This window comes from Copadichromis virginalis, linkage group LG18, assembly GCF_057382275.1.
Source record: "Copadichromis virginalis isolate Kocher_CV1m ecotype Utaka linkage group LG18, C_Virginalis_male_GT1.1, whole genome shotgun sequence".
NCBI lineage: Eukaryota > Metazoa > Chordata > Actinopteri > Cichliformes > Cichlidae > Copadichromis > Copadichromis virginalis.
In genome coordinates, this window is record NC_140635.1 from 36,579,622 (window position 1) to 36,603,312 (window position 23,691).

General features: G+C 42.6%; 1 protein-coding gene across 4 annotated transcripts in view; it reads right to left on the reverse strand.

Moving 5' to 3' along the window:
- Window positions 1-23,691, reverse strand: part of LOC146688435 (junctophilin-1-like) — a 50,036-nt gene that overhangs the window by 3,616 nt on the left and 22,729 nt on the right. The window contains exons 3-7 of one of the 4 annotated variants that reach the window (XM_085437891.1): window positions 20,115-20,233; window positions 10,723-10,965; window positions 9,867-10,303; window positions 4,234-4,330; window positions 830-895 (exon numbers count right to left, since the gene is read on the reverse strand). In XM_085437891.1, the coding sequence (XP_085294017.1) occupies window positions 4,250-4,330; window positions 9,867-10,303; window positions 10,723-10,965; window positions 20,115-20,233 (880 nt within the window). In that variant the 3' untranslated portion in view covers window positions 830-895; window positions 4,234-4,249. Of the gene's footprint in view, window positions 1-804; window positions 4,331-9,866; window positions 10,304-10,722; window positions 10,966-20,114; window positions 20,234-23,691 lie in introns of those variants that run through there. The other 3 variants (XM_085437893.1, XM_085437894.1, XM_085437890.1) reach the window with 3 other exon arrangements.

The following is a 23,691-nucleotide window of genomic DNA, read 5'->3' on the forward strand; positions in this document are numbered from 1 at the left end:
AATAGAGCTGCTCTCCTAGGAGCTGGCACAGGGAAGCAGCTTGGTGCTTCACATTCCTGTCCAGCCATTCTTACCCACTACCATGTCACTCTGTAAAACGGTAAGGCAGCTGTTGGCTTCCATCAACTCAAAGTGCATCTCTGAACTTATCCAGCCCAACACCTGCCCATCCTCTCACACACAAACTGCTGAAGCACACACATATGTGATCAAATCTGTGCACAAGCTAGATCACAACAGTCTTATGAGAACTTACATGTGAGAGAAAAGGTGAGTTGTTCTTGCTGAACTGAAGCATCAGTGCAAAGTTATCTTCTAGACAATGTATGCTTGGTGCAAAGTAAATGACGGCTAACTAACTGAACAGAAGAGCAACATAACGACTGAATGTCCGTGCTATTGTTCACTGATCATATACAAAACAAATTCTTTACATCTCAGCTGGATAAGGCACAAACTTTTTATTGCAGCATTTCAAAACGTGAAAATTTACTCAGCAGTCAGACTGACTGCTAAACAGGCACATACTCCAGGTTTTTATGGGCAGTCTAGATGCTAGGCCCGACACTCAAATCCACTCTGCTCCCATTGGCTCATCTCGCTGAGGGTAAAGGCCTGGTTTCCAACTAGCTACTCCCAGCTTCAGCTTTCACTGCACTCTGAAGTCACACGTCATCAACAGTCCAATCAGGCTGGACTTGGGCACCAAAGACTTTCACACAGTCCAGGGGTGGTGATGGTTTCATCTTTCTCCCTTGCCACCCCCCTCATTCCTCCATGTGTTTTTATCCTCTCCTCCACCCGGCTATTTTCAGGCCTCCGTTTTGTCTGTGTCTGCTGTTCTGTCTGCTGTCGTTTTTTAAAAAGGCCCCTCTGACTAGTCTGGATGGATCCACTGCAAGGTCACAAAAGTAGCTGTTAGAGTAAAGTCATTCAGGAGTCCGGTCACTGCTGCAGAGAACAAGTTATCAAGTTTTATATGCAATGGATGTGAACAGATCAACAAACACACTCACTCTCCAAGGACCATAAAGAGTGTAAAGTCACTCCTTTTTAAAAATTACATTTACACACACACACACACACATATGTAAATACAGTATATTAGGTTAAAAACAGAAAAAAATTCTAACAAGCTTAAAGTGACTTTTACTCAATACAGACTGAACTCTCTGAAGCACCTTTTGTTCCAGTCTCTGTCAGTGGGATTCACAGTTTTATAATGTTGAGGTCCAGACTGTGGGGAGGCTGGATGATGTCACAGTACTTCTCTTTGCTCATAATTCCATTAATACTGACGAGATCAATGACATCAGTGACTTCAGCCCCAAACTGTGGCAGAGCATCCACGGTGTTTTACAGATGGCTGTCAACACCCACCCCGGGGCCTTTATCTTACCCCCTCCTACAGATTGATGATACTTTGAACCAACAATTTAAAATGTTTCATTCTGAATCGAATTTTTAGTTTTATAAATGTGAAACTGTTTTATATTTGGCATTTTACCAAATTTTTTCATAAATTCAACTAAAAAATTAGAAGCAAATCATGTTTTTTTCCCTCCAACATGCTGCTGGTAGCAAAGATACATTTTAAAACTGGTTCTTTGCTAAACTGTCTTATGTGTAGACACAGCACTGGTTTATACATATGTGCCTTCCTGGGTATCTCTGGACCACTTCCAGTACAACTGCTATTTTAGATGGCTCAGAGTTCCACTGAGACCACTTTTATGTGATCTCAAATTTGTGGAAGAAGCAAATCTTCTAATAAACTGAGCATTATCACAGGAGATTCATTCACTGCAAACAAGCTCTTGCATGCTGTTGTGTGCACATCCATGGGACCAACACAGCCTTTGCTGCCCCATCGTACTCCATTCATGTTCATCCCCATCCCCAAACAAAGTTCAAGTTAAAGTGTTGTCATCATTGTGACACACTGAATAATATACTGTTCACATCACAGTTTCATAAGCAGACAGAAAGTGGAGTGCTCTTAAAATAGCAGCAGAACTTGATGGTTAAGGTAAATCCATCATACAATAGACTCAAATGTACTTATTTTGCTTCCTGGAGCATCGACCTGCTACCAGCAAAGCTTTGTGATGTTTGTAGTTTTTATGTCTGTCCGGCTGGCGAGACAGAAGACTTCCTTCAACTGAATGCTATAATGTGTACTTGAATTAAGGTTTCCAATTTAAGCCACAAAAGAAAAGAAACCTGTGTATAAATCAGAGGGATCCCATGTCTGCTTTACAGAATGATTCTCACAACTTTCATGTGAACAATTAATTATTTCTACCAACACCTATTAGTTTATTAAAAGCACATAACAAAGCAACACCTGGTAAAGTCTCCTTTCTTTATGAACCATTTGAAAACTACAGTTTGTTTACAAACAGTTCATGAAATTAATAATATCCAAAGCTGCCCTCACAATTCTGAATACTCTAGCTGATACTAATATAGTTTGCTCTTGTGTGTCAGAAATACAGGACTGTCAGGACGTTTTACCTCACATCTTAAATTTCTCCTTAGCTTAAACCCCAAAAGGTTGATTATGTTCATCTGGATGTAGCGGAATCACATAATTACGCTACATCCAGATGGATTTACTTACCTGGATGAGTGATCGAGACCTTCTTGGCCTAAAGTTTATAGGTCATGATTGTGGGCCAAGAAGCAAGCAAAGCAGCGTAAACAGGACTGTGTCTGAACATGACAACAGCTTTGGTCATCTGTAACTGTTAGACCAACTCTAGAACTCATTGTTTTAAAGGAACGCCACCCAGTGGGACAGTGTTCTGTTTTATGTTCTGTAAAAACGGGAGAAAAGGGCTACATCACCGTTAGTAGCTGTTTATCGTCCTTTTGTAGGACAATAGTAGTAGTAACAATTTTTAAAAAAAAGACCAGTGTTGCCCTTTAAACAACCAACTAAGCTTCACTTTCCCTCAGTCTACTTAGGCACTCAGTTCCAGTTATTCACTTGGCTTTCCACAGCATCACAGTAACACTTGATGTGCAATACACTGAAACCTGAAAAAATACAATGATTGGAAAAAATTACTGAATTATTAATTTCTCTCTTCCTCGTAGTCCTTTCACCAGAGGATGAGGCAAGGATGGAGTCTCCATGGATACTCCATCGTGTCCTGTGCATCCGTCAGTGTCAAACATATATTCAAACCAGGCCCAGGGGTCAGTTTTGCTAATTGGAGCACAAACGTTCCAGGCTAACTGAAAACAGAAGAATTACCACAGCAGAACTGTAGAACCGTACCATTGTGAAGGTGCAATGCAGGGATAGAACAAAAATGTGTTAACAGTCATGTCAGTGGAGTGAATACAGTTTTGAATGTAATCAGCAGCCATGTTTGACTCGGACTGATGAGCCTTTAATCCAAAAATGTGTAAAATGCAATGCAATAATTTGCAAATGTTATAAAGCCATATTTTATTCACAACAGAAAATATCATGTTTACACCAACAAATTAAAAATGTGCAAGAACGTCAGACGTCATATAGCTGGAACCACATATTAAACACTTTTAGCATTGATGATGGCGTTGCCAATTCCATAAGCACTAATGCATCCCATAGCATCAGATATGCAGACTTTTGAACTGAGCACAGGTAACAAAGCAAGATGGTCCTTCTTTAGATCGTTCGTGGAAAACATGTCTGGACTAAAGAGGGACTCGTGTTCCAAAAACAAGGACCACAGTAACTCAAAGCCCCCCCACCACACTCGGATCTAATTCTGGGAACAGTTTAAAGATGTGCACCTGATGACCTGAGAGGTCTGACACTGTAGTGGAGAGGGGACAAAGCAGGGAAAAGCATTGGGACCTGTATAAAGCAATAGAAGGATTTTAAAGATAACTCCTTTTTGATTACTTGTAAAATGATAATAATTAGTATGTATTAGTAAAATGTTCCTCTTTTTAGTACCACTTACAGTTTCCAGTCTTTTATTGCCACCGTCTTAACTTCTTTATAAAGTAATATTTTCTTAAAGGGGTACATTGTCTTATTGTAAACATTTGCTACTCTTTCTGTTTTCTGTTGTGAATAAATTATAGCTTTGCAGATCACTGCACTTCTGTTTTTATATACAGTTTGTATTGAGGTTGTATTCTAAATGACCGATCTTTCCTGAGTGCACGATAAACACAACAGCAAACCAGTTTCAGTTGTGAAATACTCATACAGCTGCAAATTCTTACCCGAGCCCATATTTGGTCAGGTGAGGAAATGGACAAAAATGATTGCTAGACCTACATTCAACAGCATCACAAGAACCACCAAGATAGAGTTAGGGCCCTGTGGAGACACACAAGAAAGCTCTTTAAGTTATTTCATTTATTTTGCAACATTATGATTACTGACGCTATCAAAATCAACAAGACAAGCAGTGGGCCCCACTGACAGCATGCAGTATGTAGTGGAAACTAGTAAAGATATCCTCTTGAATTCAGTTCAGTCAGATCAGAATACTTTATTAATCCCTCAGGAAATTGTGTGGATTACAGTTGCCCAAAGACAGTAACAGTAACAGACTAAACTATTTAAATAATACAATATGTTGCAGAGTTTACCAATTTAAGAGCTGGCACAAATCGCTCAACTATAAGTATGAAGAGTATCACAGAGGTGAAATATATATGATTGACATTTAATTCTAACCTGTGAACTTTTTACTGTAGAGCGTGTGCAACAGTGTGGAACTATTGCAGTGTTTACAGCGTATTAGATGGAGGAGTTGTACAGGGCGATGGCCACAGAAAATAGTAGTTGTCCAAGACAGCTGTCTAGTTCAGAGTTCCCACTTTCTTCTTCTGCAGAAGGTCTTTGGTAACATTTGTTTGTCATCTTCTTATAATCCTTTTGTTGCTTCACCTTTTGCTCTTGTAGAGACTCATATCACCCTGTGTGTGTGTGTGTGTGTGTGTGTGTGTGTGTGTGTGTGTGTGTGTGTGTGTCGTTCTTTTCTTTTTTGCTCGTTTGCATGCAACCTTTATTATACCATTTATGAATTTTGTTAATAAATCTGAACTGCAAATTTTTATTTAAATTTTGCAAGACAAATACTTGTCAAACAGGCCACCACCTACTGAAGCCTACAGAACCACATCATCTGCAAAAAGCAGAGGTGAGATTCTGAAGCTACCAAACTGGAAGCCTTCAGGCACGAGGCTATGCCTAAAATTTCTGTTCATAAAAATAATGAGCAGGATTGGTGACTGAGTCCAACACCTACTGTGAATAAGTCCAACACTGACTGCTGGCAGTGTACAACTGTAGCTCTTGCAACAGTCCTCAATCTGAGATTTGATTAATGGATAAAGTTTCCTTTCCAGTACCCTGGTACAGTCTATCTTCCCAGCGAAGCTGAGTAGTGTGATCCCCCTATAACCTTCCAGAAACTCTTCTTAAAGATGGGAATCACCACTCCAGTCTACCAATCCAGAAGCACCTTGCCACAACCGTGTTTACGGAAGCGGTTGTGGGATTCATCGGGAAACTAGCGGATGATACCGTGGAGACAAAGACTATCACAACGTTTCCCAACCAGAAGCCGTGGGTGGATAAAACCATCCGCGACGCACTGAGATCCCGCACCGCTGCCTACAACACGGGACTCACGACGGGGGACATGGACCCGTACAAAGCCGCGTCATATAACGTGCGGAGGGCGGTGAAAGAGGCGAAGCAGCGCTACGGGAGGAAACTAGAGTCACAACTCCAACAGAGTGACTCTAGGAGCCTGTGGTGGGGACTAAGGACAATAACGGACTATAAAGCACCAACAACCGGTATGACGAACGTGGCCGTGACTCTGGCAGACGAGCTGAACACTTTCTATGCTCGCTTCGAGGCTGCAGCTAAGGACTCCAACGATGCTAGTGTTAGCGGCGCTAACGGCTGCAGACAGGAAGATACTGCCAGCACCGGAAACGTGCTCGTCATCTCCGAGCATGAAGTAAGGAGAGCCTTCAAGAGAGTGAACACCAGGAAAGCAGCAGGACCAGACGGCATCCCAGGTCGTATCCTAAGAGACTGCGCATACCAGCTAGCTCCTGTGTTCACTGAGATATTCAACATCTCTTTATCTCAGTCGGTGATCCCCACATGCTTCAAAGAGTCCATCATTGTTCCTGTTCCGAAGAAACCCCACCCTGCTTCTCTCAATGACTATCGCCCTGTAGCCCTCACCTCAGTAGTGATGAAGTGCTTTGAACGCCTGGTCAGAGACTTCATCATTTCTTCACTACCAGACACACTGGACCCACTACAGTTCGCTTACCGTCCAAATCGTTCCACAGACGATGCCATCTCTCATCTCCTCCACACATCACTCACTCACTTGGACACTAGAAGGGGGAATTATGTTAAAATGCTCTTCATAGACTACAGCTCTGCATTTAACACCATAATTCCCTCCACACTCACCACCAAGCTGGAGCATCTGGGACTCAGCTCATCTATGTGTCAGTGGGTCTCCAACTTCCTAACTGGCAGACCACAGGCAGTAAGGATGGGCGGACATGTCTCAGCCTCCACCACTCTCAGCACTGGAGCCCCCCAGGGGTGTGTTCTGAGCCCCCTGCTGTACTCTTTGTACACATATGACTGTGTGGCCACTACCAGCTCCACCACCATCATCAAGTTTGCTGACGACACCGTCGTGGTGGGCCTGATCTCTGATAACAACGAGACGGCCTACCTGAAGGAGATTAGGAATCTGGAGAACTGGTGCCAGAGGAACAACCTCCTTCTAAACGTCAGTAAGACAAAGGAGCTGATAGTGGACTTCAGCACTAAGCAGGAGAGGAACTACCAGACCCCCGTCATCAACGAGTGCCCAGTGGAGAGAGTGGACAGCTTCAAATACCTCGGAGTTCACATCACGCAGGACCTGTCATGGTCCTGTCACATCAACACCGTGGTGAAAAAGGCCCGACAGCGTCTCTACCACCTCAGACGCTTGAGAGACTTCCAACTGCCCTCCAAGGTGCTCAGGAACTTTTACTCGTGCACCATAGAGAGCATCCTGACAGGAAACATCTCAACCTGGTTCGGGAACAGCACCATGCAGGACAGACGAGCTCTACAGAGGGTTGTGCGGTCAGCTGAGCGCACCATCCGCTCCGAGCTCCCTGACCTGCACTCAATCTACAGCAGGCGGTGCTGGACCAAGGCCAGGAAGATGGTGAAGGACCTCAGCCATCCCAACAACAGACTGTTCTCTCTGTTGAGGTCAGGAAAGCGATTCCGCTCCCTGAAGACCAACACAGAGAGACTGAGGAGGAGCTTCTTCCTGCAGGCGATACGGTCTCTCAATCACACCCCCACACAGTACTGACCCACACATATGGTTCTTACACACACTGGACTTTCTGGACATTGTTTCACTTCATTACTTAAATCACGCTGCTGTTATTGTGTATATATTTATTTATATTTCTTCATACATTCTTATATAGTTCTATATTGTGTATTTTGTTGTACAGTTATTTTATTTTCAACTTTAATTTATATATTTTATCTTATTCTTCCCAGTTAAATTTACCCTTCATTCTAATTTGTGTTGTACAGTTATTTCATTTTTAACCTTAATTTATATTTTATTCCTTCCTAGTTAAATTTACCCTTTTTAATTTTTCATATTTATTTCCTATCTTATTCATAGCCTTTTCCTTTTTTGTTTTCTTTAGGTCACGAGCAGTTGTCCAAGCATTTCACTACATATCGTACTGTGTATGACTGTGTACGTGACAAATAAAATTTGAATTTGAATTTGCCAGATCTTCAAGACAGACTTAGAACAACAAGAGCCTTAAGGAAGTCAGAGCAACTCATCCACCCCAGAGGCCCTGCTGCTACCAAGTAGTTGTTTAACTACTTTGTTGATCTTGCCCCTGGTGACAGGCAAATCGTGCCCCTCATCCACACACTCTGCGTCCTCTACAGAAGCAGGTCCTCAAAGTATTCTTCCTGCTGTCCGACTATATCCACAGTTGAAGTCAGCAGCACCCCACCCCCACTAAACCCTGTGTGAGAGAGCACTGCTCCTAAACGGTCTGAAGGCCACATCCGGCCCGCGATATAATTTCATATGTCAATATTGTCGCAGATGCCAACAGACTTAATAAACTAATCCGTAAGGCCAGCAATGTTGTGGGGATGGAGCTGGACTCCCTCAAGGTGGTGTCGGAGAGGCGGATGCTGTCCAAGATAAAGACAATGTTGGATAACACCTCCCACCCACTCCATGACATGCTGGTCAGTCACAGGAACACGTTCAGTGAGAGACTGAGATTACCCATGATGCACCACTGAACGACACAGGAAATCATTCCTGCCTGTGGCTCCCTGTACAACGCATCCACTTAACACACTGTTTGCTGCTATAACTACACATGTTTCTTTTTCAGCTATTTATTTATGAGTGACTTATGTATGTATGTATGTATATATATGTATATATTGTACTATTCTTAGTTAGCGTATTGTCTGTCTTGTCTTAATGTTGGTTTAAAATGGAGCACTGTAACAAAAAATAATTTCCCCCAGGGATCAATAAAGTATTCTGATTCTGATTCTGATTAATGGCCTGTCGGTATGTGGCAGCTGAATCTTCAACCCTGCTGAGAATCCATGTAGGAAGGACTTTAATTTGATGGGCACACCATGCAGCAAATCACAAGACTGACTGTAATCATACTGTTATGTGAAAGAAGGGAGGGAGTTAGACGCTTTCAAGACAGCTAGTGTAGTGATACAGGCTAGCTACAGAAAGAGACGAGCGGGAATTAAATGCAATCGCGTAGCGAAAAAGTGAAAAAACAAGCAAAGCTGGGTGCCGAATCCATAAAATTAGGAGCTGCCTAAAGTGGTACCCATATTTATTTGCAACCATTTTCCAGGTTTCATCATCGTCCAGGCCTTAAACCTCATGTGTGTTCTCCCCAGTAGGAGTAAATTCATTAAAAAATGAAAACACTGAATAAAAAAATGCTTCCTTGAAAAAGTCCAAATTTACAGTTTATTACACATATTACACAAAATATACAAAAAGTATGCAGAAGTGTACCAGAGAACCACGGTCAGTGTCTGAGTGTCTAAATGAGTCTCACAGGCCTGGATGTGTGTTTGAAACCATTTATAATTGTTAACTTGTTTGATCTGCTGCTCACCGCAAACAAGTACAACCAGTAACTTTGGACTTTTAACTGGATTTTCACAAGTTTTACAGCATTTCCTTGCAACTTCATGCATGTCTTCCTCCTGTAAAAACAGCTGAATTTCTTCTCTGAGCTCAAAGATTCATTATTATCAGGAAGTCCTAAAAACTCACTGAAAAGCCTTCAGTTAATCCAAAATGCTGCAGCAAGAGTCCTGACAGGGACTAGAAAGAGAGAGCAGATTTCTCCTGTTTTGGCTTCCTGTTAAATCCAGACTCTAATTTAAATCCATCTCATCGCACACAACATCTGGAATAATCAGATCCCACTGAAGGCTGACATGTGGGCCTCACTGCTAAACATGTCTGTCTGTGTGTGTGTGCTAGGGAATGTAAATGTATAGCATTGTTATATCATTAATATCAAAATATGGCACTTTTATATGAGGTAAAAATGTATTGTGGTATTACCGTGGGCACCATGATATGGCAACAGCCCTAATGCTGGACATATATCCATATTCAGATTATAGTTATTGTAACATTGGTGGGAAATTCTAGAAAGTATAAGTCATGTCAGTACAATCTGAACACGCACACTCACTGTGCGTTCGATTCTCCCTGATTGTTAGAATACTATATTATAAAAATATGTGTGGCAACTCAACTCACCGATTTGTCCTCTACAATTTCAGGATCCATTTCCATACTGGCTTTCTTGGTTTCTGCAAGGCTCCTTGATTTGCTTGATTCCTTTTTTTGCGGTTCCTTGGGAGGCTCTTGTGCTTTGGTGCCATCTTTTGCTGGAACTTGTGAAGGGATAGGGGCTGGCAGGGGTTTTGGTGCTGGTGGTTGAATTTGTTTGACAGGTGATGGCAGCAAGTGTACAAGGTCAGATGGGTGAAGATCATCCACTACACCAATTGGTTCTTCAGGGGGTTGAATCTTAAGAGTTGCTTTAACATGGTAACCATGGAACTGGGAGTGAATCTGTCCATTGCTTGAGTAACTGCTGACTGTAGTGGTAGCAGACTGTTTGACTGCTGGAGAAGCCTCTTGTTGCCTTACTTGCTGTCTCAGAGAAAGTTTTGACGCTGCTTTTGTTATGCCTGTACAATGAAAAAAAGACAGGAGTAATGGAGACCACAGTTAACCAAATGACTAATGCGTATACAATATACTGGTTCAGGAGGTAGAATTTCAAGTTTTCAGTCAAGCTTCACATCTCAGTTCAGCTTCACAGTATCTGCGGGATGCTGTTAATTTTCAGCAAGACAATAAGCAAAAAGACCCTCCAGCTTCCTAATTGGCAAACCATGGGTCTCTATAACCTAATCCAACCTAAACCCACCAAACACAGATGGTTCAGGATGAGATGAACTACAGAGTCAAAGAAAAAAATAACAGCTTTCAGGAGAACTTCCTCCAGACTGTTGGGAAACCTCCTGTTGCAGTAAATATGTAGAAATTAGCTGTATTACTATTACAGCTAATATCTGATAGACAAACATGCAATAAAGTTGCTTACCTGCTGTCAAAGCCTCCGCTGCTGCATCAGAGGCAAGAGTTTTACTGCTGTAAAAAGCCTTTTTAGCAGCAGTAGGTGAAGGACTAGGGCTGGGACCTGGGCTTGCAGATGGAGACTGGGTTGGTGTTGTGCCTTTCCTGTAGAAATGTGGGCTCCCCGAAAGAGATTTCTCTTTTGTCTCCTCTCTGGGCTTCTCAGTTACATCTTGCGAGTCACTGTACTTCTGCAGTGTGTAGTCGGGTCCTAGAAACAAACACACACACACACACACACACACACACACACACACACACACACACACACACACACACAAAGACTTTTTGTTCTCTACACTTAGTTTGAAAGACAGATCAAAGTCAGATCGGACACAGCTGCCTTAAAAAACCCCCCAAAAAAACAAAAAATAATTACAGTTGGAACAGTTACAAATTTGGACACCATGTATCAACACCACTGTGGTGGAGGTGTGGTCTGTAGCTCCGCTGCAGAAGAGGGGTGGCACAGTGGGCTCAGAGCACAGTGCCAGAGAGGCTGGCAGTGCAGCTGGGGCCAGTCTGCTAATCAGGCTCTTCCTTTTTACTGACGCAGGGACCTGGCAGAGGGTTGTTGTTGCCAAGCTGAGACATGTCAGCTGCAAAGCTGCCACAACAAAACTCAAAGAAGTCTTTAAATAAATGGTCACTTACCTGAAAACGCTGTTTACTGGGTCTGTCTATCACAGTTGTCCCGAAAACGCAGGACGCATGTCAGATCCATAGCCTGTACAGCTGGCCCAGCTGCTGGGTCAGATGGCGGCAGAGCTCACAGCCGTGCACAAACAGTACATGGTGGTGCGTAAGGGGAAACTGAAGACACTCCTGGCCACAGCAGAGGGGTGTCAGTGGCCTATGGACGAGTGGTTGCTGCTGCTATGGAGGGAGGCTTAGATGGTGGCCCTGAGCTTGCTGCCGGCATCGCGGTGCTTTCCCAACATCTGCCGGGCCATGCTGGACCGCTGGCAATTCTGGAAAAGTGCAATGTCGGCAGAGTATTGGCCCTTCACTCAGCAGTTCATGGGCCCAGCGGTTCTCTGATGTGGTGGCTGCAGCCCGGGGGATCAGAGGGGGAAGCGTGGCAGTTTGAGCTGGTGGACCTTGAACAATTCGTGGAGGGGTTCCCTGGGAAGACAGCGCAATGGGTCCACTGCCCTCGACCAGCGAGCCTGGAGGTGGTAGTCATGCTGGCAGAGATCCACAAGCAGCATGGCTAGAGGAGACTGAGAGACGCGGCCGCCTAACGAGTGGGATGAGGCCAGTCTCAGCTCCGAGATGCTGGTTTCCCTTCTGTGCTGCAATCACATCTCCCTGTTCTGCCTTCCCAGGCACTGCACCAGGACCCACACGAGCTTGGGGCAGGAGTGTTGGAGGTGCACGTGATAAGGACACATCTGCTGGGAATGTCTATGGATGGAGGTCAGACAGGTGTTCCATGTTGCAGGCCCTCCAACACCCTCTATCCATCTGAGAGGGACGTACAGCACACCGGTAAGTTACCAAGGGGGTATACACAAGGCTATATGGTGGACTTGGGCTGCATCCAGAACCTGGTCCCCCAAACTCTGATCTAACCCAGGGTTGGAGTCAGAGTGGGTGAGTATCTCTTGAAAGCGATACTGACTGACTGACTAGTGCACATCGCTCATGTCTTTCACACTGAAAGAAATGTGCAAATTATTAGAGATTCAATTTATCTGGACCAGCATCTACCACTTTCAGACAGCCAGGTTGGTGGAGCATGTGGGCTTCATAGATAATTGGCAAACCTTCTGGAGGAAACCTGGTCTTGTTAGGAGAGACGGCATCCATCCCACTTTGGATGGAGCAGCTCTCATTTCTAGAAATATGGACAAATTTATTAAACCCCCCAAAATATGACTATCCAGAGTTGGGACCAGGAAGCAGAGTTGCAGTCTTACACGCCTCTCTGCAGCTTCTCTCCTCCTGCTACTTCCCCAAAAACCCATCTCCATAGAGACTGTGTCAGCTCCCAAACAGACAAAAAACAAACTAAAAACCAGCAACAAACAACTTAAACATAAACAATCACAAAGAAAGAACAATACAGCATCCACATCTGAACCAAAGAGTAAAACAGTGAAATGTGGATTATTAAATATTAGGTCTCTCTCCTCCAAGTCTCTGTTAGTACATGACTTAATAATTGATCAACAAATCGATTTACTCTGCCTTACAGAAACCTGGTTGCAGCAGGATGATTATGTTAGTTTAAATGAATCAACACCCCCGAGTCATTCTAACTACCAGAAACCTCGAAGCACATGCCGAGGGGGCGGTGTGGCAGCAATTTTTCAATTAAATTCAGTTTTATTTATATAGCGCCAAATCACAACAAAAGTCGCCTCAAGGCGCTTCATAGATACAGAGAAAAACCCAACAATCATATGACCCCCTATGAGCAAGCACTTTGGCGACAGTGGGAAGGAAAAACTCCCTTTTAACAGGAAGAAACCTCCAGCAGAACCAGGCTCAGGGAGGGGCGGGGCCATCTGCTGCGACCGGTTGGGGTGAGAGAAGGAAGACAGGATAAAGACATGCTGTGGAAGAGAGACAGAGGTTAATAACAGATATGATTCAATGCAGAGAGGTCTGTTAACACATAGTGAGTGAGAAAGGTGACTGGAAAGGAAAAACTCAATGCATCATGGGAATCCCCGGCAGCCTATGTCTATTGCAGCATAACTAAGGGAGGATTCAGGGTCACCTGGTCCAGCCCTAACTATATGCTTTAGCAAAAAGGAAAGTTTGAAGTCTGATCTTGAAAGTAGAGATAGTGTCTGTCTCCTGAATCCAAACTGGAAGCTGGTTCCACAGAAGAGGGGCCTGAAAACTGAAGGCTCTGCCTCCCATTCTACTTTTAAATACTCTAGGAACAACAAGTAGGCCTGCAGAGCGAGAGCGAAGTGCTCTAATAGGGTGATATGGTACTACAACGTCATTAAGATAAGATGGGGCCTGATTATTTAAGACCTTGTATGTGAGGAGCAGGATTTTGAATCCTGGATTTAACAGGAAGCCAATGAAGGGAAGCCAAAACAGGAGAAATCTGCTCTCTCTTTCTAGTCCCTGTCAGGACTCTTGCTGCAGCATTTTGGATTAGCTGAAGGCTTTTCAGGGAGTTTTTAGGACTTCCTGATAATAATGAATTACAGTCGTCCAGCCTGGAAGTAATAAATGCATGAACTAGTTTTTCAGCGTCACTCTGAGACAGGATATTTCTAATTTTAGAGATGTTGCGCAAATGGAAGAACGCAGTCTTACATATTTGTTTAATATGTGCGTTGAAGGACATGTCCTGGTCAAAAATGACTCCAAGGTTCCTCACCGCGTTACTGGAGGCCAAGGTAATGCCATCCAGAGTAAGAATCTGCTTAGATACCATATTTCTAGGCTTTTCAGGGCCGAGTACAATAACCTCAGTTTGATCTGAATGAAGAAGCAGAAAGTTAGCGGCCATCCAGGTCTTTATGTCTTTAAGACATTCCTGCAGTTTAACTCATTGGTGTGTGTTATCTGGCTTCATGGACAGATAGAGCTGGGTGTCATCAGCATAGCAGTGTAAATGTATGCTATGTCTTCTAATGATGCTGCCTAATGGAAGCATGTATAATGTAAACAGAATTGGTCCTAGCACTGAACCCTGTGGAACTCCATAATTAACCTCAGTGTGTGAAGAGGACTCTCCATTTACATGCACAAACTGGAGTCTATTAGATAGATATGATACAAACCACTGCAGTGCAGTACCTGTAATACCTACAGCATGTTCTAATCGCTCTAATAGGATATTATGGTCGACAGTATCGAAAGCTGCACAACGCTTTCACACCAGCCTATTAATCAACCAAAGACCCAGACAGACTTTTAATTCATTTGAAAGCCTGATGCTTAGCCTCGTCCACCCCAGATTTAAAACTCAGAAACCAGTCTTACTTGTTATCATCTATCGTCCACCTGGGCCTTACACAGAGTTTGTCTGATTTCTCAGACTTTTTATCTGATTTAGTTCTGAGCTCAGATAAAATAATTATATTGTACGACTCTGGATACTGTAGCTCCTGTGAAAACTAAGGTCTCTAATCAGAAGTATTTGACTCCGTGGAATAATTCTCAAACACGTACCCTAAAGCAGATGACTCGTAAGCTGGAGAGGAAATGGCGTGTCACAAATTTAGAGGATCATCATTTAGCCTGGAGAAATAGTTTGCTGCTTTATAAGAAAGCCCTCCGCAAAGCCAGAACATCTTACTATTCATCACTGATTGAAGAAAATAAGAACAACCCCAGGTTTCTCTTCAGCTCTGTAGCCAGGCTGACAAAAAGTCAGAGCTCTGTTGAGCCAACCATCCCTTTAACGTTAACCAGTAATGACTTCATGAACTTCTTCACAAATAACATTTTTATCATTAGAGAAAAAATTACCAATAATCATCCCACAGATGTATTATTATCTACAGCTACTCTTAGTACCATTGATGTTAAGTTAGACTCTTTTTCTCCAATTGATCTTTCTGAGTTAGCTTCAATAATTACTTCCTCCAAACCATCAACGTGTCTTTTAGACCCCATTCCTACAAAACTGCTCAAAGAAGTCCTGCCATTAATTAATTCTTCGATCTTAACCTCCTAGGACCTGGCGTCCACATATGTGGACATCACATTTTGGGTTATTTAGACCAAAATACTCAATTTTGCTCTACAAGGGCCTGATATCCACTCCACCGAGGACATTATACTGCTACTGTTCTATCGAAATTTTAAATGAATATCCTCATATGTGGCTCTCATTTTTCTCAGAAACAAAAATTAGGTAAAAAAAAAATCTGGCAAATCTTTGTTTTTACATTCATCAGGACCCAATCAGCCCAAATACCAAATAGAAATTAAAAATGCATGCCGTGGAAGAGTTCGGGTCTTAGGAGGTTAAATATGATCAACCTATCTCTAATGATCGGCTATGTACCACAGGCCTTCAAGCTGGCTGTAGTTAAACCTTTACTCAAAAGCATCTCTAGACCCAGCAGTCTTAGCTAATTATAGGCCAATCTCCAACCTTCCTTTATATCAAACATCCTTGAAAGAGTAGTTGTCAAACAGCTAACAGATCATCTGCAGAGGTTTATTTGAAGAGTTTCAGTCAGGTTTCAGAGCTCATCACAGCACAGAAACAGCTTTAGTGAAGGTTACAAATGATCTTCTTATGGCCTCTGACAGTGGACAACTTAGTGCATGCCATGTATACAGTACGTAGCATATAACTGTTTGAATATTCAGATGAGAAACTTCCATCAGGACACCGAGTTATGGAGAAAAAAAGTGGCCCTGTTGTTGCATTTCAGCACACATCCCCGGTAAAGTCAAAACAATCCAGACTACGATGGTGAGAGTGGACGAAGCTGTGAAAGGCTGGCCATTCCTGAGGCTCATGTGAGCAAACACGAGGCCAAAGCTAATACAACTTTGAATCTGTCACAGTCATACATAACAGAGAAGGAAGCTGGAGGAACTATATGAAGCTGAGCAGAAATGTCTAAAACAGGAAAATGAAGCATTTGATAGATTTTGAAAGCGCAGCAGAGGCAGAGAAAAGGAGATTCCAGTCTATGCAAGGCCAGCAACAAGATAATTGGTACTATCACCACCACTTGGTGTCCTGGTCAACAACAGCACCCACAGTCACCACACTGGATCTATCTAGTTCCTGTGGGGTCACCCACAGGTAGTGCCTGGCCTATCCACTACTCTCCTGTACCACAGCAGTCCATGTCACCCGTTGCCCAAAAGACTGATGTCTGTCCCTCTATCAAAGTCTCGACAATTCTTGACAATGCACTGAACATGAAGAGACTTCAAAACCAACAAATGTCTCAGGTGCAACCCACCTGTGTAATTAAAACATTAACCAGCAGGTGATGATAGTTTCTCCAATGAGCGTTTTTCCTTTTTTAGTGCAGTCAGCTAGAGAGCTGAGTGACGTGGGTGCTGAACCGAAAGCACTCTGTACACTTCCATTTAAGTCTCTTCAAGGCACTTTATTTTGTAAGGTACCCTACAATAATACAGAGAAAAGATCAACAATCAGATGAACCCTTACAGCGGGGGTGTCAAACTCAAATACACAGTGGGCCAAAATTCAAAACTGGAACAAAGTCGCGGGCTAACGTTAATATTTACTGAAAAAAAAATCTTCCTCTAGATATAAGAATGAATCTTTTCTTATGGACTCAAGCACGTTTTGCTGAAAAACTGAATATAGAACAAGCAAAGCTTAATACTAAACAATATATATATTAGCTGTATAATACCAGTAGGCCAGCTCTAATAGTCATTTGGTATGGCTTCGCGGGCCAAATGTAATTAGGCTGCGGGCCAAATTTGGCCCGCGGGCCAGAGTTTGACACCTATGCCTTACAGGGAGTGCAGAATTATTTATAGTTTTCACACATTAAGTTTTTTACTTCTCACTAAACTGTATCTTTGTATCTATCTACATTTTCTGTCATAATCTGATTTTACTTTCTATGCAAATATCAAAAAAGCTGTGTTTTTGTCTTTATTCAGTTCAATATAAATATCTGATATTACAGGGAGTGCAGAATTATTAGGCAAATGAGTATTTTGTCCACATCATCCTCTTCATGCATGTTGTCTTACTCCAAGCTGTATAGACTCGAAAGCCTACTACCAATTAAGCATATTAGGTGATGTGCATCTCTGTAATGAGAAGGGGTGTGGTCTAATGACATCAACACCCTATATCAGGTGTGCATAATTATTAGGCAACGTCCTTTCCTTTGGCAAAATGGGTCAAAAGAAGGACTTGACAGGCTCAGAAACGTCAAAAATAGTGAGATATCTTGCAGAGGGATGCAGCAGTCTCAAAATTGCAAAGCTTCTGAAGCGTGATCATCGAACAATCAAGCGTTTCATTCAAAATAGTCAACAGGGTCGCAAGAAGCGTGTGGAAAAACCAAGGCGCAAAATAACTGCCCATGAACTGAGAAAAGTCAAGCGTGCAGCTGCCAAGATGCCACTTGCCACCAGTTTGGCCATATTTCAGAGCTGCAACATCACTGGAGTGCCCAAAAGCACAAGGTGTGCAATACTCAGAGACATGGCCAAGGTAAGAAAGGCTGAAAGACGACCACCACTGAACAAGACACACAAGCTGAAACGTCAAGACTGGGCCAAGAAATATCTCAAGACTGGTTTTTCTAAGGTTTTATGGACTGATGAAATGAGAGTGAGTCTTGATGGGCCAGATGGATGGGCCCGTGGCTGGATTGGTAAAGGGCAGAGAGCTCCAGTCCCACTCAGACGCCAGCAAGGTGGAGGTGGAGTACTGGTTTGGGCTGGTATCATCAAAGATGAGCTTGTGGGGCCTTTTCGGGTTGAGGATGGAGTCAAGCTCAACTCCCAGTCCTACTGCCAGTTTCTGGAAGACACCTTCTTCAAGCAGTGGTACAGGAAGAAGTCTGCATCCTTCAAGAAAAACATGATTTTCATGCAGGACAATGCTCCATCACACGCGTCCAAGTACTCCACAGCGTGGCTGGCAAGAAAGGGTATAAAAGAAGAAAAACTAATGACATGGCCTCCTTGTTCACCTGATCTGAACCCCATTGAGAACCTGTGGTCCATCATCAAATGTGAGATTTACAAGGAGGGAAAACAGTACACCTCTCTGAACAGTGTCTGGGAGGCTGTGGTTGCTGCTGCACGCAATGTTGATGGTGAACAGATCAAAACACTGACAGAATCCATGGGTGGCAGGCTTTTGAGTGTCCTTGCAAAGAAAGGTGGCTATATTGGTCGCCGATTTGTTTTTGTTTTGTTTTTGAATGTCAGAAATGTATATTTGTGAATGTGGAGATGTTATATTGGTTTCACTGGTAAAAATAAATAATTGAAATGGGTATATATTTGTTTTTTGTTAAGTTGCCTAATAATTATGCACAGTAATAGTCACCTGCACACACAGATATCCCCCTAAAATAGCTAAAACTAATAACAAACTAAAAACTACTTCCAAAAACATTCAGCTTTGATATTAATGAGTTTTTTGGGTTCATTGAGAACATGGTTGTTGTTCAATAATAACATTATTCCTCAAAAATACAACTTGCCTAATAATTCTGCACTCCCTAAGTAAGCACTTGGCGACAGTAGGAAGAAAAAAAAAAAAAAACTTTTAAGAGGAAGAAACCTCCTGCAGCACTAAGGTCAGGGAGGGGTGGTAATCTGGCACGAGGGGTTGGGTGAGTGGAGGAAGACGGAAAGAGATTAACAATAACTAACGATTAATTAAAACCAATGATTGAATCATTGTTGTATAAACACACTGTATAAAAAAAGAGGTGAGTGAAGAAGAAGTGCATCATGGAAACCCCCAGCAGCCTAGACCTATTGTAGCATAACTAAGGCTGTGTTCAGGGTCACCAGGTCCAGCCCTAAAGATCATTTAAAAATGGTAAATGGACTGATTCTTATATAGCAGTTCCTACTCTCCCAGAGTACTCAAAGCGCTCTACACAACATGCCACATTCAGCCAAGCACTATCTTCTATACTTTGAAGTGCTTACTAACTACCTACTAACTACTATGTACCAGAGAGCAACTTGGAGTTAATGTCTTGCCCAAGGATATTTGGCATGCAGACTAGGGAGAGCCAGGGATTGAACCACCAACCTTTCAGTCAGTAGATGATCTGCTCTACTTCCTGCCACCCCGGTTCTTAATTTTTTAAAGAACACACCATGCCAAGATATGCCAAGGTTTCAACTAAAAGCTCTTTGGAAATCACTTTTCGATGTAAAAATACTCTTATGCCTGTCAAACTGTGTTATATTTGGCATTTATCATACAATCAAAATAGTTTTTTTTGTGCCTGAAGATACAATTTAAAATGTGTGCAGATACAACACTGTTTCACGCCTTTTTTTGTCTGAAGTTCACAGGTTAATGTTAACAAAAAACATTCCACTGAAAATGATCAGGTACAAAGACCGGACTGAAAATTTGTGGAAAAAGCAGCCGATATCCAAACCTTTGTAAGAACCTTCAGAAGGCATGGAGAACTATTGCTAAAGACCATTTTAAAAAAAACATTGCAATATGATCTGGCTCCTTGGTAGCAAAATTTGAAGAAAATAGGGGAGGACCAAGACAACCTCAAAGGGTTTCAAACCCAACCTTCAAACAGTTGTTCTAAAACCTTTCATAACCTTTTAGGCATTTCAATCATACAGAAGGTCACAAATTAAACCTAACAACAGAAGTTCAACATCGCATGTTTACAAGCAGCAGCTCTACAACATGTGCAGGTGTTACAGTACCTGGCTGATGGAAAGATGGGGAGAGCTCCCTGGCCACAGCTCGGGCAATATCAGAATCCTGGCAGGCTGATTGTGAAGCCTGATCTGCACACTCTGCTTTGACCTGGGCATGGGACGTCCTGCAAGAATCCATATACTCATTAGTAACTAACATACTCAGCATAGTGTGCTCTGTCTGGTTTATTTGGAAGTGTTTCAATAGTTTCCATGGGGCTGCCATCTGGGGCTTCTAAAAAGCATTGATATGCAAGGCAGCTGTGAAGAAATGTGATGCACACAGCTTTTAGGTTTTTTTCTCTCCTTTGATATTGGCTGGACATTTCTCTTAGTTGTAGACTTTGACAACGATAAGCCTTCGTCTTTGTGTGTTTTTGACTTGGCTAGTAACTGAAGAGTTTTTCTCTTAATCAAGGAAAGGATTTTGTAAATATCTACTTTCATTGCCTTGAGGGGTCTTTCAGGGCTTTTAGTGTTGCTGAATTTATTTGATTTGATTTGATATTTTTCTAAAGGAATAAACTTCACTTCTTTTATCTCCTTAATGATGAAATAATGAGGAAACTAACACATATGTTTGTTTACCCCCCCCGCCCCCAAGAGCTTCCCAGATGTCTTAGGGATGGGGTATAAACCCCTAAGAGCTTTCTTGGTGCTGTACTGAGGAATGTGGTTTCTCTGTCAATCTAACAAAGTATTTCTGCCAAACTGGCTAAAGAGGTAAAAACCAAAGGGTGATTAAAATGGAACAGTATAGAAAAAGAAACATTAAAATTATGTAGAGGGTTACATGGGTATCACATTTGATTAGAAATATGCATCAATTTTTATGAACACTATTCAGCTCATCCAGACTTAAAATGGTGAATGGACTGATTCTTATATAGCGCACTTCTACTCTCCTGGAGCACTCACAGCACTTTAGATCACATTCACCCATTCACAGCCATGCACACAAGCACTTTCTTCTACACTTTAAGTGCATTCTATCTAAGCATTCACACACATGCATACGCTGATGGATGTATCGGAGAGCAACTTGGGGTTAGTATCTGAAGGTCAAAGCGATGCAACATTTGAATCCAACATTACATAAAATCCCTGCTGTGATCATTACTAAAACCAACCAGCTGATCTATACCACAGCAACAGTGATCCTTGAGATGCTTGGCTATAAGTTGACCAGCCACAAGTAGCAATACCCGCCATGCAGAAAGAGGCTGAGATCAAGGGAAAACTGCAGGAAGTTAGCAAAATATTTAAACTGCAGAAAGGTATGAGGAAGAATGGAGTGTAGAAGAAGTACAACAAGCTGCTAATTCTGAGGCCTTTGAAACAACCAAACAAAGATACACAGTCTTGGCTAACCGCCTTAAGAGGTACACCAGAAGTAGAAACCATGAGAATAAACCAGATGTTCTCTACTAAACCATCAAAGATGCATTAATATAAGGCAGGAAAACAATATGAGAGCAGTCCCACCAAGACTGGAGATGAAGCAACACTGGAATAGCATATGGGAGATGGATGCAACACAACAACAATACTCAGTGTTTAGTGGATCTAAGAGCACCCCATAGCAACCACTCTAAACTGCATGTCATGTGATGTGACCATCACATCCAAGAAAGAGTCTCAAGCATGAGTTCGCCAGCACCAGGCCCGCACATCATTCACACCTACTGCCTAAGAGCCTAACTGTATTCAGTGAGCACCTGGCAGAACAAATGAACCAGCTGCTAATGGATGCAACTGGAACAGCTAACTGAAGGCTGGACAGTCTTGATTACCAAGGACCCTTCGAAGGGACTGGTCCCATCTAACTAACGTCCAATAAACTGCCTAACACCACATGGAAGCCTCTGCCAATGTAATTGTAACCTCTCTGTAACCTACAGAGAAATAACATCGTGGAAGAGGCAAAAAGTGAGTAAAAAATGTCCTAAATGCAGTTAGAATTTATTTAGAACTATAAATTAAATTTCTTTTAGCAATTATTGTTTTTTAATGTCACAATTCCAACCCTGCTCCTTTATCCGGGCTTGGACCGGTGTTCTGAGAAACCATCCTACTCTGACAAATTGTCCTACCCGTATTATAATTTGACGGTGACTTGTGACTAAACCTAACCATAACCCTAACCATAATGGATTGGATTTATATAGCTTTTTTCAAGGCACCCAAAGCGCTTAAAAGCGCGCCATAACCATAACCTTAAGAAGTATTCCAGATGGGTGAGAGAAAAAGAAGTTAATTCGGCTTTGGTGTTGTGCACATGCGCCGCGTCTGCGCAGAAACATTGGGTAGGATGTTTTTTTGAGGTAGGATGGATTCCCAGAACACCTGCAAAAGTGACCCGAAATTGGCACTCTGGTGGAGTTGCTGTGTGTGTGTGTGTGTGTGTGTGTGTTTATAAGTAGTTTTAAACCTTGTGATCCACAAAACAGCATAACAGTAAAAGAAGAACTGACTGCGTTACAGTCAGTGCGAGAGCAGCGGCTTCGCTCATGCGCGATTCATTTGCAGTTTGGACGCATAGGGGTCAACATCTCTGTGCCCTGATAGCAGATGGGGGAGGACTATCATCCGCCTGTGAGTGCTTTGGCACGGGTGAGGTGCCCACGGCAGCACCGCTGCTTGTTGAGAGTAAGAGCAATATGCATTTTCACGTCAAAAAGTCGTCATAAATAAGTCTCCAATAATACCAGAAAAAGTCACCAGATTTGTCGCTAGTCGCTTTTTAGAAAAAAAGTCTCTAAGGGGGTCTGAAAACTCGCTAAATATAGTGACAAAGTCGCCAAGTTGGCAACACTGGAAATAATTTAGACAGTTTGTAACTCTTAGTGATGCCGCAGTGTTCGTTTGACTTTGGGACCTGAAGCAGACGGAGTTTTGGACCCAGATCACTCCGCGGGGCTCCTGAATACGGCAGCCGTAATGCTCCGGCAATCCATCAAGCGGTGTGGCTTCATAGCTTACCAAAGTTGTACTGAAACATTTTTGACAGATTTCTGCGCGCCATGTACCACATAAAATTGGTTCGAGGTCAGTAAGCACAACCAGAATTCACACATAAGGCGCACTAACGATTTTTGAGAAAATTAAAGGATTTTAAGTGCGCCTTATAGTGTGTAAAATACGTGATACAGAAGAAAAGAATATATCGCGATATATATCGTTACCGCGCTTGCTTCAAATTATACCGTGATATGGATTTTAGGCCATATCGCCCAGCCCTACCTTGTCCCCACTGCTGTTCTACGTAAGCCTGAACAACAAAAAGATGGAAAGTAGTCAGAACTGAGCAGACTGCACTATCAGAATGCAATATTCCAGATATTGAGGATAGCTAGAATTACATGGGAATACAAGAGGTGAACTGAACAATGAGGAGGCCACTAGAGAAGCTGCCTTCGCCAAAGAGCAAGGCAAATCCTGAGGAGTCTGCTGAATGGGAAGAACAAGCTCTAGGTAATCAACACCTATGCCCTGCCAGATACCCTGCTGGAATAATAAGCTAGCCAAGGGAGGAGATAGAAACCACTGACATTAAAAAAAGAAAAGCCTTTACCACGTATCG